Below are 21649 nucleotides of genomic sequence, written 5' to 3' on the forward strand. Positions count from 1 at the left end.
CTCACAGGGAAGTGGAGATCTTTACTGGTTGAGAGAAATCCTTTGTGGGTGAAGCCCTAGATTCTTCCAACAGTATAATGCAATCACTGAATAAAATTAGAACACTAGTTATGAAGGTATGACAAGATGCAAGGAGCCCTACGTGATTTTCACTGACTAAATATCCATGATATTAGAAGGCATTGGTTATGAAGGGAAAAAAGGCTCTGAATTCCTTCTCATAAACACAGTTATTTAAAAACACACTATAAAGTGAGAAAAGGCATTTCTCCAAAGATTATACATAAATGGACAATAAATGTATTAAAGAGATGGTTAACATCATTAAGTCATCATAGAAAAGCAAATCAAAGCCACAATGAAGGGTGGTTTCACAACCACCAGGATAATTACACTTAAAAAGAAAACTATAATCATAAAAAACATTAGAAAAACTCAAATTTTTATATACTATTAAAGGGGATATAAAATGCATAAAATGGCATGGTGACTTTGAAAATAATTAATAGTTCTTCCAAAAGTTAAACATAAGTACATATAACAGGACAATATAATCCCAGGGGGGTTTCAAAACATAGGTTGACAAGAAAAAACATACCGTGAGAAAGAAAAAAATATGAAAAATAAAACATACCCGGTTATTGATACGTTCGTGTTTTTACAGGATGAATTTACTGTATTTTATATCTCTTAGTAACAAGGAAATCTTTGATGAGTTGAAAGGCTGAGCCCTACACACAAGGAAAAGCCACTGCTGCTGAGGAAAAAAGCCGAGTTCACAGCTCTGATAATGCCCTGAGCACCTAAGTCATTCAACAGGATCTGTGAAGTATGCAGATTCCTAGGCTGCACCCAGGGGATGCTGCCTGAGTAGATCTGGTGACTGTGAAAATGTCTTTCAAATCTGCTCTTGGGAGCTGCTGCTGCTGTCCCCAGGACTAGACTTAATGGAGGGAGAGCTGCTTAAAGAACAGAATTCTGTTTACTCAGTTGCTTTTTATGTTTGTTTTGAAAGTGAACTGTCTCACTTTAGGGCTCATTTAGAAACTATGACTATGAAAAGTAAAGAATAGCATTATTTAAAAGCTGCAAGCACTGTTGCAGGCCTGATGTGGGGTTGAATGTCTACATCCAATGACTACAGAGCAGCAAGTAGCAGCTTTGGCAGGCGAGGATATGGGATCTTAGTCGTAGGTACACCAGCTTCACCTCTCATGCACAGCCCACTCAAGTTTATAGTCCTGATGCCATACCTTCTTGTCTCCAAATGTATATATAGCACCAAGAAAAAAAAGACAGCAATCTATCATGTTTATGAACAGGACCCAGAAATCTAATGCTGAAAAGAGGCCCAGCACTTAATAAATGTTTACTTATAGATGAGACAATGTTACAAATATTCCACATATCATCCTTACATAGACTCTTTTTAACCACCTTCAGAGCTAGACACTCCTAACTCCCCATGTCATGAGTAAGGGAAACCCCAGAGAGGTTTAGCAACCACCCATGTCACATAAATCTCCATATTCTGCCCCAAATGTAGTGGTGACATCTTTTAAACACAGTAGAATCCAGAATACTTCAGGCTGACATAACTTAATATACTAGCCATGTATGTTTATCATCCCAATCCAAATAAATAAATAAACAAACAAATAAACAAAATTCTACAAATATGAAAGCAAGACTAGGAACATTTCCTGGAAAAATCCTAATTCCTCTATTCTATTCTATTTCATATACTTCTCCCATCCTTTTCAGAATGGTAATCATTCTTCCAAAGAATATTTAGTGAATTTTAATAAAGACTGACTTCATATGATTGAAATTTAATTATCTTTTTATAGCCACTCCCTCTATGATTAAAGAGTTGTGATAACCAAAATTCCACGAAGTCAAGTTTAGCTTTAACTTTCTATAGTGTTAGAAGACAGACTATTGTCAACATTATTTGGTTAACAGAGGATCTTTTGAGAGGTTAGTGGGTAAAATTACATACCTTGTTTTTAAAATAAACCTCAATTGGCAATATGAAACCAGCATACCCAGATTCTTCTACTTTGTAAGGTGGATCTTTGCACACTGCAAAATTAAAAAAGAAAATAGGAAAGATGAGACTAACAGACAAAAAGACATTGTAAAAAACATAAACATTCTACCATCTAGGGCCACACCCATTTTTCACAGCCCTTGCCCATTTCACAGTTGAGTCTCTGATTTCTTCTTCTCTGGGACCTGTGATAATAAATTTTCTTTCTATATTTATTAAGTAAAAATCTGGGTGGAGTATAGTTTACTATGGTCAACCATGCCACAATGAGTTGATGACTGTGATTCTCAGAAACAGGACAGGGAACAGGACAGGGCCTGTGGTTAAAGCTCAAAAGAACTAAATGAACTAGAGTTTCCTATGTAAAGAAACACCCAAAACTGGGAACTCAGGAAATTCATTCCTTGCCCAAGCTTCTGTTGTCTGAGATGTCCTGTGAGCCTCCTTCCTTAGAAGACCCAAATCCCAGACACTGTCACTTCCCACACACACACAATGCCTCCACCTTTCCCAGGCCACAAAAAAAAAAAAAAAAGTTTTAATGAGATTCCACCATAATACATTCAAAACCCAATCACATGGTATGAATACATAAGACTTTCATATTTCTTAGAATAAAAAAGAAATTAAAGCAAGATCTTGGAGAATTAGATATCTTGGGAATTTCATTCCTCTAAATTTTCTACTCCATCAAAATCAATCACAAGCCAATGGAATTTACTCTTGTTAGTGTGGTGGGCTGGAGAATTTGAGAGTAATTGTTCTTGTAATGGACCTGAGTGCAGTATCCAGCACCCACATAGCATCTCACAACTTCAGTTCCAAAGAATCTGTTGCCTTCTTCTAAGCTCTGCAGGCTCCAACATGCATGTGGTACACATATATACTCAAGTATACAAACACATAAAGTACAGCAAATATTTTTAAAAGAAGGTGGTTCCATAGTATAACAAGGTAAAATTGGATATGCTAAATGACAAATACATACTTCAGGACACGGCGTCTGAATCAGCTGCCCAGGTCACCTTTCCAGACTTCCCTACTGTGTTTCCTACCACAGCTCTTATGTTTCATTCAATCTCTGGTTCCCCTCAAACATGAACAGCACCTCCCACATATGCTCAATGCTTCATTCCACTCTTCCTTTTTTTTCCAAATCTCAATTTCTTCACAAAGTATTTCTGGACCACAAAGTACCTCCTTCTGCCCACCCAAAGCATTAATTATCTAAATCAGTACTCAGAAACTAAACAGTGTTCCTTCTGACCATGGACCAAAAACCCCACCTGTTTATAACCCTTCCCTCAAGGATGAGGGGAAAAAACAAACACTGTTTTACCTCGAGAAATTAAAACGTATGTCGGGTGGTCAGAGTGCAAGAGCTGGCACACCTGACTGCCGATCTATGCTCTCATTCAAGCTCCAGTCTTCCTCTACAAAGTTGCCTCACTTCTCTAAGCCTTGGAATCTTGACTATCAAATGCTGAATGCTTGTGTTCCCCCCAAATTCACACACTGACATTCTAACCTTGGGTGTGAATGGCATCACATGAATCCTTTTGAGAGGTGATTAAGTAAAGAAAGTGAAACCTTCATGAATGAGTTCACTTTGTATTTCCAACCCTCCTGAGATCCACAACTAACTAAGGTGCAGAGGTTAGCCCTAAGTGGAACATCTATATTGTATCCCCATTTCCCGAGGGATGTGCAGTAGAGGGGATGGTTGCGGACAAGGGGGAAAAGACTATAAGAGCCAGAGAAAGTGAATAAACACAAGGAAATAATGTCCTCTGAACACAACATTCAGCTGCACACACGAACTCCCAGCAGTAGTAACAATCCCTGTGCAAATATGCAAGTAAGACCAAACCCAAAACCAAGGATGGAGAGGTGAGGAGACCTAGAACCTCACCCTTAGCTGAGAAGCTATTTGCAGTGGATAACTGTTGGGAGTTTTGCCCGACTGGAAGGTTACAGATCTGTGTGCATCTGGGCTGTACCAACTGGGCATGACGGGTATCAGAGCAAAGTGGGGGACACGAAGTTGGGAGGGAAGAGATGGTGGAGCTGGTAGGGATTGGGGGAGGGATGAAAATTATCAAAACCCAACTCATTTTACAAAATTCCCAAAGAACTAGTAGTAGCAATAGTGCTGCTGCTGGTGGTGGTAGTAGTTGAATAGTAATTCAAAGATTCTCTGGTCACTTCCAATACATGAAGCCATAGCAGGAAGCCAGTCAACAATCCTACATAGAATCCTCACATCAGGGAGTCAAGATGGAGAGTCTGAAGAAAGCAGTATGCCGCCGGCTCCCCGGTAAGAGAAATACATAGATCAGCAGAAATGGGTTAATAATTAAGGCAGAGCTAGCCGATAAGAAACAAGTAACCGGGCCAACAGTATTGTATCAAATACAGAGTCTCAGTGTGTTATTTGGGGCTGGCTTGGTGGCGGAACAAGAGCAGGTGGCGGGCAGGCGGAAAAAACCGTACTCGTTACAGATGGCGCCCACGTGGCTAGTAAGAACTTCCACTTAAAATTTAACAAAAGGTTAAAAAAGGGTTTTAGAAACAAAAGAACAGAGATAAGCAAGGTTTCTTGGTAACAGCAGTTTTCTCGGTTGGACTCTGTTTTGGGAGAGACAAGCAGATATTTGCGCGGCTCCTTAAAGGGAAGGTTCCTGACTCAGCTTAAGCGGCAAAAAAACCGCACAGCTTTTAAATAACTCTGCTAACAATTTATTGGTGTGTATGAGAGATGGCAATGGCAGTGACCACATCTCCAAGCCGGCAGCATGCTTTCTGGGTGGCAGCGCAGACCAAGGCGGTGAGCACAGCTTTCCGTGCTGGCGCTAAAAGTACCCGCCACCATCTTTGGTAAACCGCGGCTGACACAGCTATGACTTTCATTTTAGCAATGTTGTTGTTTACCAGATAAAAGACTCATGGCCAGAAAAAGATAAAGATTTACAGTAGAGACAGATTCACATTAAGAAAAGGTGCTAAAAGTTTACAGTGTGTTTAAAAAAAAAAATACATAGGCTTGGGAGAGAAAAATAAAATGGTTTTAAATAGACAAAGAGGAACTGGGTGTTGTAGCACACGCCTTTAATCCCAGCACTCAGGAGACAGAGGCAAGCAGATCTCTGTGATTTGCAAAGTAAACCTGGTATGCAGAGCAAATTCCAGGACAGATAAGAGTTACACAGTGAAACCCTATGTCAAGAAATAAAAAATAAAAGTAAAATAAACAGAGTAATAATAAAGCCACGTAAAGATGAAAAGCTCAGAGAGAATCTGGTTACTGTATGCTATAGTGTTGTCTCTGCATTGTTTGACTGCTGAGAAAATAACAACTGATAAAGGAAATGCTGCTGAATTAATTCAATTTATATATTTTAAAAATGCTTTGACTCCAACATTTAAGTTCAAGGACAAGTTACTGGGGAAAAGGATTTCTATTTTTGTTTCCACAGAAAATGAAAAGCTGTGGATTCCTTGCAGACTAATGTGGTTTGAGCAAGCCAGGCCCCCTGAAACAGTCGCTGGTGATCCTACATTCAAAACAGCTGGACAAAGCAGCCTGGCAGACTTACAGCCAGGATTTCTGCATCTTCTTAGGATCCCCATGACAGCGCCCCTATCAGCAGGAAGTAGTTTGGAAAGAACGACGCCCAAATTCCCAAATATCGTTTATAAATGTTTGTTTTCATTTAAATGGTTGGTTATAAATGGGTAATGATCACAGCCGATTATTTTTAAAGGTAAAAAGGGAATTATGGTATTGATATGATTATTTTGTTTTGGAATGGATTTTCATTTATTGATACAATTTAAGGTCAATTTTGTGATGTGTATATTTCTCCTTTTGTTTAGGCATTGTGTTTATATAGTTCATTCAGAAACATATTGTATAATGTAGTACAGATTATAGATAATTACCTATGATAGTCAAAGCTTAGAGTTAAGTTAGTTAGGTTTTCAAGATACACAGAGATGTATTTGAGATAGATAGGCATTCTTCAAACCTTTCAAAGACCTACAGAATATGGCATTTAAAATGGTTTAGGGTTTTCGTGACAGTGAGACATAATTGTTCCTGACAACACCACCTGCGTCAGAAAGGAAGATGAAGATGGACATTGAAGAAACTCATTATGGAGTTTACTTCCAATATGGCAAGACTAGCCATTTGGACAAGATACTGCTCTTGTCTGGACTGTTTGACTTTATGCTGTATATACTGGACATGCAGGACCCACAGAAAAGTGACTGCTGATTCAAGATGGACATTGCTACAGAGATCCTGCTTCATGGAAGAGTCTTCGAGACAGTATGCAGGACACAGAGAAAAGTGACTGACAAACTGCCAATACAAGAAGACAGTTTAAAGTTTCCTGTGTTGCTGAAGAGTCTGCCAGACAAACTATGGCCTATGGGCTAAAGATGGAAGATTACAAAAGAACTTCGGGTGACCAGGCAGTGAGTTGTCCCTGTCATTTCTAGAGTTTATACTATCCTTCTGTGGTCTTTGAGGGACTTGAAGACAGAGAGTTATGGTTACAGTTTTCCTTAGTATTAAAGATAAGTTACTTAGACTTTAGACACACAAAGATATGATAGATGATGGAATATTTTCTTCAAATCTTGCTAAATGTTAATGGACTAAATAGTGTTAACTGTGATTCTTATTTGATAACTGTTATGTGATATATTTTGCTATGTTAAGGTTAAAACACTTCTTTTTATTTAAACAGAAAAGAGGAGATGATGGGAGATGCAATTATGTATATATGTTTCTCATACTGGTTAATAATAAAGCACTGTTGGCCAATAGGAAAGGAAGATAGGAGGGACTAGGAGACAAGGAGGAAATAGGAAGTAGTAAGGAGGAGTCAAGATGGAGAGACTGGGGAGACCAGATGCCTGCCCCACTCCCCGGTAAGGAGGCCACGTGGAAATACATAGATCAACAGAAATGGGTTAATAATTAAAGGCAGAGCTAGCCGATAAGAAACAAGTAACTGGGCCAACAGTATTGTCAAAAAAAAAAAAAAAAAAAAAAAAAAAAAAAAAAAGAATCCTCACATCAGAATCTGCACATGATGGTGCCCTGACATCAGACTTCATGCCACCAGAACTACAAGAAATAAAGTGCCTCCTGTTTCTAAGCTACCAGGTCGGCTGCACTCTGTTACTACAGCTTGAACAAACCAAGATGACACATAACACACAATGCAGCAAGAAGCCCCATGTATAAACACATTCTCATGCAAGCCAGAAAATACAGTCCTAAGATGTCAAATCACCACATAATTTCTCAGCTGAAAATAAAATGGAAACAGGGAGAAAAGAGGCTTGGATTCTGATCACAGGACTGTGATCCATGACCTTGGGCTGGAGACCTGTAGACAGTTTCTGCTTCTTTTCCCTCTAATAGGAAAAAATACCCACCACCATCCTGCCTCAATCTCCCAAGTACAAGGATTATAGCTAGGAATGTACCACCAAACCAGCTTAAGGCAAGATGTCAATGTTCAACTATCTATATTACTCCACCTGGCGAAAATTTCCTCCCAAACTGACATCAGAAAAAGTCGAGAATTAAGCAACTCACTTTATCTTGTACGTTTTTCAAATTTAAATGCAAAGAAAGCCTAAAAGGACCCAGAGTAATGGCAGTCACTCATCCACTGACCACCTGCCAACCCCCATGCATATTCAAATGACCTGAACTCTGGGGTGAACATGCAGCCCCACCCAGTGGGCAGGTGGCTGGCATCACTACATGCGTGGCATTTCTAAGCTGTTGGGCTGCTGCAAAATGGCAATTTCATTGTATAAAATTCACAAAAAAATTAACGGAAATATTTTTAGAGAACAGTTTTGGTGTCCAGGTTGCTTAGGATTAATCATGCCAGTGTCATTTGCAGGAAGTTTATTTTGTGGGCTGCTGCACCCACCAGGGAGTTATAGCTGCTCCTCTCTGCACCCTTTTGTATAATTCATTTTCTCTATTCTGCATGCAAATTGCTCCAATTATAGGAAACAGCTGTTAGTGGGTACATCTTCGAGTTGGAAATCTTGGCTTTTTTTTTTTCAGCCTTCTAAAGGAAGTAAGCTGCTGTGTATTAATATTCTGTACAAGTTTGTTTCCCTGAGAAAATATTTATTAACTATACCTAAATTATTTTTAAATGTAAAATTTTCATTTACCAAAAAAAAAAAAAAAAAAAAAAAAAAAAACCAAAGTCTATAGTAACCTGAGATCTTAATTAGAAGTAAACAATGGCTAGCGCCAGTAAAGGCACTTGGCACCAAACATGACTTCCTGAGTTCAATCCCTGGAACATACACAAGGGAGAAAGAAAAGAAAAAAAAAAAAAAAAAAAAAACTTCCTCAAGCTATCCTCTGATTTCCACACGTGTGTGTGTGTGTGTGCGTGCACACACACATACACACACAATTTAAATACAATACAAATGTTTAAAAAACAAATTAAAACTGTGTGAATATACATATGTGTATGCTCCTGCAGGTATTTGTGTATGTACCTATGGAAGCCTGACATCAACTTTTCAGTCTTTTTACCCTCAAACATCATGTGCCTTTGTTTTGTTTTGAGACAGGATCTCACTATGTAGCCCTGGCTGTCCTGGAACTTACTATGTAGACCAGACCTGCCAGGAACTCACAGAGATCGACCTATCTCTGCCTCCCATGTGCTGGGATTAAAGATATGTGTCACTGTGCTCATCCATGTACCTTATTTTTCAGACAGGGTTTCTCATAGACCTGGTGTTTGATTAAGACAGTCAGAAAGCAAACCTCAGGGATTTGCCTGTCTCTCCCTCCCATTGGTTCTAGAGATCAAACACTGGTCCTTGCGCTTGCACAGCAAGCACTTGTCTGACAGAGCTATCTCCCTAACCCAAAAATGGTTTTAGACAAAACCAACATCAGAAAAAGAAGTGATATAAAAATATAGTTCTCATCTGAAAGTCTGGGGACTTTCCTTAATCTAGCATGTTAGAATCCTAAACATAAGTTTCTAAGATACTTCTATAGGAGAAGCAGAATTAGACATGTAGTCAGTGGGGATAATAATTTCCTAAAACTGCTCTTCAAAACAGGAGACACAACACAGATACTAATATTTGATGTATGGCATAATGCCAACTGTGTGTGCGTGCGTGCATGTGTGTGTGTGTGTGTGTGTGTGTGTATCCTATTTAATTTTGCCCTCGAAAAAACATACAAGAGGAAGAAAAATACACAGAAAAACATAAGGTCATAACTTCACTAACTAAGAATAAGATAAATCCATATACTTATTAATGAGTAAACTCTTACTGAAAACTTTTCTATTCTCACTTATGAAAAAAAGGTTTGAAAAAGAAATACATTTAGTGCAAACTGGTGTTCACACAACAAATTGTGTATATAAAAAATAAATTTAATTCATTCAATAATTGAACCCATTTTTGGCTTCAGAAAAGTCCCATAAAATCCTTTGTCAAATCCAAAAGACCTTAATTTCAGCATTAAAGACACTATTAGGCAACACTGTTCTTGCTATTTCTCAAGAAAGCAGCTGGTAAATTCCCCTCTAGAGCAGTTCTCTAGACTATTTGCTTAGACACTGTGATTTATGCTGGTCTGGATACTTCTATAAAAAACATGGTCCAGCTGCCCATTGATAATTATTGGTTTTACTTTATTTGCTGCACAGAGTGTGTGCTTCAGGAAGGAAACACACCAGTCTCCTTAGATCGAGACTGGTTATTATCACCGCTTTGTGCCAATTGTTGATTCCAGCTCGAGCATTTTTGGACTTCTTCCCTTCCTGGTCCAGTTCCGCCACATCAGAGTCTCCAGAAATGGGGAACACAGGGCCCAGCACAGCTCATTTCATTGTCCCAAATGGTTGGGTACCAGCGTCTGAAAGTCTAGAGCCAACGTCTAAGAGTCTGAGCATCAGGGGATAGCTTACCACACTGTCCCTAAACATGGCCTATGCCTGCACAGTATGACATTCTGAAAGGAACAAAAAGTCAACAGTTGGGGTTTGTATTTGTTTTTATAACATGGACACATACTCATGAGTACTCACACTCTCTCTCTGTCTCTCTCTCTCTCATCATTTTGCCTAATTCTAAACAATATTTTCTCCCTTTGTTATTATTACATACTCTTCATTTTCCTGAAAAAGGGGATTAAAGATAATATCAGGCATTTTTTTTTATTATATTGTGGAAGTTTTTACCTTAATTATTTTAAAAGTTCAAATGCAATTCTGAAACATAATTTTTTCCAAATGCAACAAACAACTGTATGGACACAAACACATTTTTCATAAAGCTGTAGAAACATCAACTAAATGCAGCCAACTGACTGAAGTAAGAGTGGACCACCAGTCTACTTCCTTCAGATTTACCACAAGGCCCAACTCAAGCAGTACCTCCTCCAGAGAACTTCTGCTAATACTGTGAAACCAAATGGTAACTTTCCTTTTCTGTACTCTCCTATATCTCTTCTCATACCAAACTAGTTAGTCCTGATGTAACTGCTACTGACAACCTTCACCCAAGGGATAGTCTTTCATTTATGAAACTGGACGGAATTAATAAAATGTAACTTTAATGTAAGCTTCAAAAAGTAGGAATTGTACAGACTGGGAGGTTAAAAAGAAGAAATACAAGGCCAAGGTGTCAAGCAGAATATGAAAAAAGGCATCATATTTGCAGGCATTTTGAAAATGCTGGCATAAAATAATATGAATACAGCTTATGAGGAGGTGTAAATTATACATGTAAAAGAAGGGTTATTTATGTCATAGTGTTACAGGATAGCCAAAGATCTAAACCACTGCCCCCCCCCCGCCACTCTAAACTAGTCAAATGGCAAAACTCTCAATGACTTATATGATGACTTCACTTGCTGGCATCTTAGAATCTTTACATACGTGCTCAAAATAGCTTTCGCTTCTCTACGTGTTCTAGTCTGTAGGGGGAATATCCCCCATTGGCTCATGTACGTGAACATTTGGTGTAGGTCATCCGGGGGGAGTTAAAGAACCTTTAGGACAGGGTTCTCACCTTTCCTAATGCTGCGATTCTTTAATACAGTCCCTCATGTTGTGGTGACCCCCGGACATAAAATTATTTCTTTGCTACCTCATAACTGTAATTTTGCTCTATTAGGAATCATAATGTAAATATCTGATGTGCATGATATCAGATATGTGACCCACAGGTTGGGGACCACTACTTTAGGAGACATAACCTTGCTGGAGAAAATGTGTCATTGATGGTGGGCTTTGAGAGTTGGTAGCCTCTTCCCACTTCCTGCTCTCTCTCTGCTTCCTGTGTGTGGGTGAGATGTGATCTCTGTGCTCCCTGCTCTAGCCAGCCATTCTCCCTTTCAAATTATGAAGCCCAAATAATCTCTTTCTTCTGTAAGTTGCTCATGATCAAAAAAAGCGACTGATAAAATCTCCAAGAGGGAATTTTGTTAAAAGTGTATACATAAAATTTTTGCTTACACAGTGCTGGGTATCATATTTGGAGCCTTGGGTATGTTAGGCAAGCACTACCAATTGAGCGACACCTCCAACCTTTTATCAAGAATTCTGTCAGAATTAGGCAAGCCCAGGTAGCTAAAATTAAGTCAATAAATTTCATTTTAAGAAAATACAATCATAACCTTAAAATAGGACTTCCTTCAAAACCATTTCTTCATGGAACTTACTGTAACAAAATGAACCAGCAAAACAAAAACTGTCCTAAATTAGAAAACAATATGAATTGTTACAAAATAGCCAACAATCCTTCAAGCTAATGCTGATCCTTCTCCTAGCAACTTGGCCTACATTTCCTCCAAAAGCACATGAAATTGCTTTTACAATTTTAAACAATTAGCCCAATGGAAATACATTTCCAGGCTAATTGGATGGGAAAAGGCAAAAACTACATCTTTGGAAAGTTCATATTAGATTTTTATGGAGAGTTATTCAGATGGAAAAATACTGAGATTTTTATCCCATGAATGACCATTATTCTAGGGCTTGGGAGGCTGTGGTAGGAGACCAGTGAGTTAGATGACAGGGTAGGCCACACATGGAGAGCTTTCCCCTCTCTCCTTCAAAACAAAAGAGAACAAAGAAACAAAAAGATAAGGGGCTGGCTGGGGAGAAGAAAAAAGGAAAATCACTAAGATCTCAGACAAAATAGTCTACTTCAGGTCTGTCTGAAAATGCAGCATTGCTATATAGAGAGTGACCTTCTGAGAAATGTCCCCAGTGTTAAAACAACCGAAAAGCTGTCTATCTGAAATATAGTTCTCTGTAGCTTTTTAAATCTTATCCTAAGATTAATCCATATATATGGGTTTTATTTGCATGCATGCATGTGTGTTTGTTCCATGTATGTATTTGGTGCCCAATAAGTGCAGAACAGGGTGTCGGGTCCTAGGAACTGGAGTTATAGATGGTTGTAAGCTCCCCTATGGGTGCTAGGAATGGAATCCAGGTCCTTGGCAAGACAGTGCTCCTAACAGCTGAGCCACCTCTTCAGCCCTTCTTTTGCATTTTTAAATCAAGTATATAAGAAGCCAACAAAGAGCCCTGATTTGTAAATACCACCTAATTATTTCATTACATGTAACACTCCTGAGTTTGACTCAGACTTGCACCCCAGATAATGCTACAACTGAGGCTGCAGTTTATTTGTGGGTGGGAGTGGGTGCCTTTAAGGTTAGAGGAAGACAAGAGAAGAAAGAAAGCACATACACAGAAAATACGAAGGAATGGAGGTCCAGAGAAACAAGGGAGCAGAGAGACAATAAAGCAGGCTGAAGCAAGGAGACCAGGAGGATGCAGAATCACAAAACCAAGCGTTAAACACAAACAAGACAAAGGCTTTGGTGAGTCTGGCAAGGGGGAAAAAACAAAAACAAAAACAAAACAAAACAAAAAATACCAACACCGAGACTCAGGAAGATATACAAACAACCGTGGAGAAAGCCTTCCTTATGTCACCCCTCAGAGCTCCATCACCTCCTACCTGGTTTTCCCTTTCTAAGGCGAGGGCCCCTGCACTTTCCTATGCACAGTCAAACCGCACTTCTTATCCATCCTGATTCCACCTGGTAATAGCCATACAGATTTGCCTGTCAAATCACAGTCTCATTTCTCATTCCTTACATTTCCCAATGCTGCAAACTCCGGAGGAAGCAATATAAGGTCTGATAACCAGACATATTCTTAGGAATATGTATAATTTGTTTTGAATGACAAACTTTAAATAAAAAAAAAATCTGTTCCATGAAATCTCAAAGTTCCTGAACAGTACAAAAGAAGCATACAGACTGAAGAATTGTAGCCATAAAAAGATAGTGTGTTTTAAGTGCAATTAAAATAAAAAAAAAAAAGGAAGAAAAGAAAGATCACAAGTAAAAAGCTATCTCCTTAGGGGGAGAAAATCACGTGACAATGCAAATACTGGGAGAGGAAAGTTTAGATTTTCCCCCAGCACATGCTCATATTAAAAAGATATTCTCCAACCTAAATAAGGGTTTTGTTCCCCTTTAAACCACTATACAGTGTCTTCAGAGTTACTTTTAAAAGTGGTACAATAATATTCTCCCCTATTGCTTACAATTCAATTTCTTATTCTGATGCGTTATTCTTTTCCAAAGGTAGAGAACAATAAATGGTGCCATACACAAGAGAGCTACCAGCTGTGCTCGGGTGATAGACATGGCCGTGCATTATGAAGTAATCAAATATAATAAATCAAATACAAAACCCATTTCCAACAAAAATAAACAGCTGAGACCGCCACAATCAAACTTCACAGAAACACCAAAGGAGGGCGGTCCTGCAAGGGCAATAACTTAGCTTTTCACTTCTCGATTAATTTTTGCTTTATTCTCTTTCCAATAGGGAAAACTGCTTCCAGAGAAGGATCAAAACCTATCCAAACTTTACAGAAAGGGTGAAGAGGAGCAAGACTTCTTTCCAGCACTTTATTGACTACATGCTTGGTCAATACGCTTTGGTCTCTGTGCAGAATTTACCACTGAGTAGCTTATCCAAGTAAAGCGACTGCTATAGCTCCAAGAACAACCAGAATCAAAAAGCAGGAAAGAAACACAACAGGGGGAGGGCCTAGGCTCTCTCATATCAAGTGATATGAGAGACTTTGAAGACTGCCCATGCAAGGCCTCACCCGCTCTGGGGTGCAGAAAGGGAATGGGATGGGTTGGGGGGGGGGTCCGAAGAAGACAAGAGGGTGAGGGAACTAGGATTGACATGCAAAACAAGCTTGTTTCAAATTTAAACTAATATATATATATATATATATATATATATATATATATATATATATAGAGAGAGAGAGAGAGAGAGAGAGAGAGAGAACAACTCCAAAATCTCATTTTGCAAAAAGAAACAATGATATCCAAACAATACACAGGGAGCACCATTGCCCTAATAAACGAGAGGATGGGAATGCACATATTGAGACTGAACAGGAAGGTGGAACAAAAGGGAGTGGATGAAGATGCTGCTGGAGATCAGGGTACCCATTATGAAGACAAGCATGCTAAAGCACACCGCTGAGGTTTCTCTAAGATCTGGGATTTCACTCACCTACATCAAGGGTCTACTGAGAAACTTATGGCTTATGGCAAGATGGAACGAGATGGGGAGGAAAGAACCAATGGACAGACCGAAAGACAGACAAGAGTTTACTGGTTGATACCCAGAGCTGCTGAAAGGGACCTCTGTTGGCAAATCCACCTTGAGCATTCATATGATATATTCTGTGCCATCATTTATAGAATGGAAATGACACTATATCCTACTTCATATAGCTCCCACATAACTGTATGTGCACTTCTAACTTGAAAGGGAATGTATAATGTACTTGAGTTGCTTCAATTAAGCTAAAAGTATCTATCAGCTAATTATGTAGTTTATGACAAAAATAAGGAAACAAATAAAACAACAAAACAATAAGGATTCAGCATTACATTTGAATTGGCTTTTTGTTATTCCATTGTGTATCCTGAGTGCGTGCATGTGTGCGTGCCTGTGTGCATGCGTGCACATGCACACATTTCCTTGCATGTGGAGGACAGAGACCAGGGTCTCAGGTAGCTGGCCTTGAACTGAAGACTTTATACTCCACATGTTGGGGTTCCAGGTATGAACCACCATACCCAAGTTTGAGGTTTATTTTAAAATTCTGGGGGCTGAACATACAGCTTCAACTAAGTATGCCAGACAAGTACTCTAGGTCTGAGCTACACACTTAGCCCCAATGTGAACTGTTTCAAGAGCATTCTGATAAAGGCTCTTTCATAATCAGAGACAAATTTTATTTTTATTAGACTATTAAAATAATACTGACTTTTTAAAGCAGAGTCTGCCTCATGAAAAAATTCTATAAATTAAATTTTCATTTTCTCTTTTCCATTCTTACTGTGGAGTGAGATTCAATGTGCTGAACAAGGCCCCATTTCACATATATAAATCAAAAGAGAAATTTTATTCCTTAGGACTTGATATAATTGAGTTATAGTAGCATATCAACTCAAGTGTTCAAAATGAAACAACAGGATACATTGGTAGCATTTATAAGAAACACCATGCTTTTAGAGAGGTAGAACAGAAAATTAAATCAACTGTTTGCACATTAGGCATAGTGCATTATGTAAAAAGCTCTACAGTGGTGTGATTTTACTATATATTGCATTTGCAGTAACCCCTGTTCTTAATCACATTGAAGCTATTATATTACTTTTTAAATACAAACCACCCTGTCACAATGCAGTCAATCTTAATAGTATTCCTGACTGCACATATAAAAGATAGGTTAATGAATTGTTTCATGCCCTACTGAAGGAGATGGGATAGCTCAACAGAGATTAATAAAGCTCCTGCTAGTGGATGAGTCTTAAACCCAAAGAGAAGAAAACAACTCAAACTAAATTTTATAGGCAAAGGTCAAACAAGATAACAATTACAACTGCAACCTGAAGCAATGTTGACTTACCCAGGATAATTCTGAAAGGAAGGTCCTCCACTGCAAGTGAAACAGTAACTTTCACTGGGTGTGTTCCAGGATAAACTGTAAGCCAGGCTAAAGTGAGTACAGTTCCCATCACTATTCCTGTGACAGAGCTATTAGACCTTTTGTGCAAACCTACACATGTAATTCCTTCTGTTACATCATACCTTAAAAATAAATCCCAGGCTTACAAAAAGGAAACTACTGGAAGAAATATGAATTTTGGGCACAGCTTTATGCTTTTACAGAAACCTATACTTATAGAGGGAAAGGGGGCTGGCTTATAAAGAATAAAGCACCAGTTACAGTTCCTGAACCTTTGGTTTGTTAAATGTCCAGCCACCAGTGCTGTACCATGTCTACAGAGGAGTCACGTGTATGGCTGACAGCATCTCTATATAAACAGAACCTGCAGAACTGAAATACAAACTCGGCTATAAGAGAATGTGGGGAATACAGAATAAGCTAAAAGAATCAGAAAAAGATTTTTACTATGAGAATGAATTACTGTGTAAATGGCAAAAGTTTTTGTCATCGCACAAGGAGAGAAATCCAGGCCTATTTAAAGTGTGTGTGGTTTGTTTTATAAAAGTTGTTCTTCTGGAAAGGGGGCAGTTGGGGAGATAAATGAGAGGGTAATAGGGGTGAATAAGGTGGAGTATATTATATGAATGTGTTCAAGTAGCATAATTACAGCTACTGTCTCATACAACTAATATACAGTAATACAGATTTTTTTTTAAGTAACAAATGAGGGATATCATTCTTTTTATGCTGTCATTTCCTATGTTGAAAACCTATCACAAACAGGTACACACTGTAACAGGAGACTGATATCACCTAATAAACCAAGTCACATAAGCTAGTATACATATGACTGTACCACTGTTACTGTTACTATATTTTGTTTTATTGATTTTATTATGTCATGAACATGAGTACTTTCTTGCATGTGTGTATGCGCAACAGGTACATGCCTGGTGCCTATAGAAGACAGAATAGGGAATCAGATTCCCCAGGACTAGAGTAGTTTTCTATAAAAAATAAAGCTGTTATCAGGATTCATATTTCTACTAATATTTTACTTTTTATAATTAAGTCTGTGACGCATTTTTTTAGGTATGCTACAACAGGAGAAATTGCATGTGTAGGTTTGCACAAAACTCATAGATGGTTGTAAGCCGCCGTATGGGCTCTGGTAATCAAAATGGGAGCCACAGAAAGAGCCCAGGGCTCTTAACTCTCCAGCCGTTATCTTGCTTTCGTGGTAGATAAATCCTAATTCCATTGCCTGTAATCTAGCCTTGGAAAAGGTAGGAACTAAACAAGAGAACTTGATTTAACAGGAAGAAGCTTTTAATATTTTATAGTAATAATTTATTTATAAATAAATGCATTTGCTCTCCCACATACCCTCCCTCTAAATGAGTACAAATGAAACTTTGCCAATATGCCAAATTTTTCCCTACTGTGGCAAAGATCAGTAAGATATCTAAATACAGCAAACTTAACATTATTTCTTCCTTGAATGCAGTATTAAAAGTTTGATTTATTTAACACTTTCACCAAGTCCCTGAAAGATCACTGATGTCACATAAATCCATAACAAGGAAAGAAGCAGTACGATAGCCCTGCCAACCACCCCTTCTTCCAGATAGAATATGACAGCTTAAGCAATTTACTCTGAGGTCAGAAAGCTAATTCCTGGCATTCAATCAATAGATAGTTATTAATGGTCTCTGTGACCAGCACTCCCTACCAGATGCTTAGATTTAAAGTATTTTCTTCCTTCTGCTAATTTCTCTTCTTATTTTATTTTTTTAAAAATCCATTTTTATATAATCTTTTAAAAGAGTGACAGGCTCAAGAAAAATTCATGGGCCAATGGTAGGTCTGGAATCTGAATTATTCATAAAGTCAGGAAGAACTGAGACCTAAGAGTACCTCCTGTGCATACAACCCACACCTTCACAATACAAGACACTAACACAGCTCAATTTCATGAAGAAGCTAGAGGTACCGATAGGTAATTGATTTGTGTTCCTGTTTTCTATGCCACTCCCGATGCCACAGTAACTAACATTAGGCGAGCTACATAGGCTCTCTCTGTTTCTCATTCTTCTAGGCACAAATAGCAAAATGCAAAGCCTTGCTGATCCATTGTAAATACATTGTGTATTTTAGGACAAAGTTGTTCTGTAAGTGTTAAGTTACTACGGAATCCTAGTGTTGTGTTTTGGTTGTTTCTTGAAATGGGGTGTCACTCTATAATCCCAGCTCACCTAAAGTTTACAGGGTAACTAAATGTTAGCCATGAATAAGGCTGCCTCAGTATCCAAGTGCTGCAGTATCAGGCAGAAATCTCCCCACCAGGCTGAAATATTAGTCTCAATAAAGAAATATGTTTACAGACATGCTTATACACTTCTATACAAGAACACAGACATGGTGCAATTTAGCCAAAATATCTATTAGTAAGTTAAAGGTTAGACCTTAATACCCAGCATTTTGAGGACACAAAACTGTAGTAGGATACAAACAGACTAACACAGCAAGGAAAATGAAGACCCCCCCCAAAAAAAAATCCAAGATGGCATGATGCTACCAAACTCTAACATTAAATGAATAATGCTGAATTCAGATGATTCTTCTCTTATAAATATGAGTCACTTGAAATTTTTATCTTAATTGAATGATTTTACTATCTCAGACTTCTCGGTGTAAGCCCAGCAGGTTCTGACAAGCTCAACTTTGAAAGCCAAAAGAGACTGTCTCACATGGTCACCATGGTGAGAAACACAACTCTCTCTCCTACTTTTCTTTATTACCTTACTTGCATCACTGTTTCCCTGGGCTTATTAGCATTCCTTGCTAATACATTCATTTTTTTTAATGGCCAGAATATTCTGTACAATCATCCCCTAGAAACTCCTTTTCTAATACTACTTCAATCAAAATCATAATAATATCACCAAATGTGATTTTTATTTTTGAAGAAAAAAAATGAAACACCAAAGAGTAAATACCCCCCTTTAAGACTTTCTCTCAGCTGTGTAGATAAATAGGCCAGGCTGATCTTGAACTCTCAATCTCCCTGCATCAGCCATGCAAGTGTTAAGATTATATGTGCCTTCATGCCCAGCACAGTTATGGTTCTTAATATAACACAAGAGGTACATGCTTACTGCTTGAGATTTCCTACCAAGAATAGATGGAAAGACCATGTGAGGGACTTTGTAGATGAAGTTAAACTGTTGCTTTAATTATAAGGAATAGGTTAGGGCATAATAAAATCCAAGCTGACTTCACCAAACAGGACTCAAACTTTTCCCAAAAGGAATATCAAAAACAGAGTAATCCCATTATGTCACTGCTATGAAATTCACAAGTCTTATTTAAATAATAAAAAAGACAACACCAACCAAAATAAATAAATAAGAACAAGGGAGAAATAGATAATGAGAACAAGTTAATCAACAGAGAACAAAGCAGCTGCCAGCAGCTTCCAAACACTGGCTCAAGCCTGGACAGCATGCAACATTGAAATAAAATGCATAAATAAGTATTGCACAATTTGCAAATGACTACTGTACTTTCTCGTCATTGCACAAATAGAATGTGTTATGGCATGATGTCTGTTCCTAGAAGGCTAGCGATAATGCCCAGCAGAAGTGTCGAATGCCCAATGACAAGACTAAACCTGACTGCCCCAAATGGTGACAATGTGGCCAGGCCATCTTCACACAGAAGACTGATCTTGTTGCAGCTGCTTCCGGTTTCAAATGTCATCCAAGAGTATTTTTTTCTCTGCCTCTTGTACATACATACATACATATATACATATATACACACATGCATGTATGCATCTTTACACACATATAATTTCTAAAGATTTCAACATCATTCCTATGCCTTGCTATTAGCCTAATTTGAAACAAAAGATTATTCAGCAATTTCACCTTAAGACCACACAGAAATGTTTATGATAATCTGTTTAAATAAATGACTTGAATAAATTAGAGGGGTACCTGACATGATGGTACATAGTTAGAAGACTACAGTGTCTTGGGACTTAGGTTTAGATGTATATTAATTTCCAAGTAAAGCAGCATGCACATTTCATTTTCAATGACTACTTGACCCACAATTAATATTCATTACAGTAACTCAATTACTTTCAAGTTATTACTAAAAATGAACCTTCCCTATCTTGTCAGTTTGCCTTGGAGCATGAATCTCATTGTCCACAAACTGCAAACCACATTCTGTTCCCAAAAATCTCTGCCTTAGCAGAGACCTATGATACTATGTATTAACTGCTTTTGTTAAAATTTTCATACAATATATTTTAATCATGTTTCCCCTCCCCCAACTCCTCTCAAATCCTCCCCACTTCCCTACCCTTCCAACTTTGTGTTCTCTCTTCCTCTTCCTCCCCCTGCTCTCTTTCCTCTCCCCATCTCTCTATCAAAACCAGCAAGTGACAAAACCATATTAACTTCTGCCCCATCCTGGCTTAACTTAGTATTACAAAGAGTGCCCTCTCAAGTCTAGTTACTGGCTCAAAAAGAAAGTGCCCAAACTGGCTGAATTAAAGAGAGAGAGAGACAGAGAGAGGGAGGGAGGGAGGGAGGGAGAAAAAGAGGGAGAGAGAGAGAGAGAGAGAGAGAGAGAGAGAGAGAGAGAGAGAGAGAGAGAGAGAGAGAGAGGAGAAAATAAAGAGATCCAACAGTCTAAGCTACTACTACAGCTAATAAACTGGTTACAAAAACTACTTAACTAGTTATGAAAATCAGTTAACTGGTTACAAAGACTAGCAAACTGATTGTGAAAGCAGTATCTTGAAAAATTACACTAATTTACAAGAATATGCTCAGAGATGTTTGTTCCAAACAACGTGGTTGTACAAGGGTATCCTAAATGATTGAGGACTTAATTGAACGCAAGTGTAAGACAGCTCTAAAGCAACCTGGTGCTATGAATTCACCAAAAGATCTTACGCTTAGTAAGGCCTCCAGCAAGCCAATTCTGAGGCAACTAGACACAATTAGCAGCAAAAGAAAAGAGTGGGTGAGAAATCCACTGCTTAAGAATTTATTTATATACAACCTTAAAAGGTTCAAGGTGAAGCCACTTGTATGGATAACAGTTAGTTCACAAAAATAACATAGCAGAAATGCTAAACACTTCACTGTGCATGGTAATGCTATTTGGCAGTTGAACTTGCATAATAATGCAAAAGACAACCGCCAAACACATGTCCCTTAATCATTTACATAAAAGGCCTGTTACATATCCTTAAATCTTAACATCTCACAATGATACCACATCAATTCTTCCCTCCTTGAATCCATAATTCATTTTATTAATTTTAATGGTACAGTTCCAAAATCTGATCTACTGTATTAAAAATAAGGTAACAAATCACCCTCAATTAAGTAATAGGTAAGATTATGTTGACCTATTTTAAAGTTTCATAAAACTGGACATTTATTATGCTGCTATATTGAAATGAGTCAA

The 21649-nt window shown here is 38.2% G+C and overlaps 1 protein-coding gene across 2 annotated transcripts in view; it reads right to left on the reverse strand.

Annotated features, from left to right (window-relative positions):
- Window positions 1-21649, reverse strand: part of Mllt3 (MLLT3 super elongation complex subunit) — a 256673-nt gene that overhangs the window by 105947 nt on the left and 129077 nt on the right. For both annotated transcript variants that reach the window (XM_051188137.1, XM_051188138.1), the window contains exon 3: window positions 2003-2085. In XM_051188137.1, coding sequence (XP_051044094.1) covers window positions 2003-2085 — 83 coding nt within the window. The remainder of the gene's footprint in view (window positions 1-2002; window positions 2086-21649) is intronic.

Source organism: Phodopus roborovskii, unplaced genomic scaffold (genome assembly GCF_943737965.1).
Source record: "Phodopus roborovskii unplaced genomic scaffold, PHOROB, whole genome shotgun sequence".
In the NCBI taxonomy this organism is placed as follows: Eukaryota; Metazoa; Chordata; class Mammalia; order Rodentia; family Cricetidae; genus Phodopus; species Phodopus roborovskii.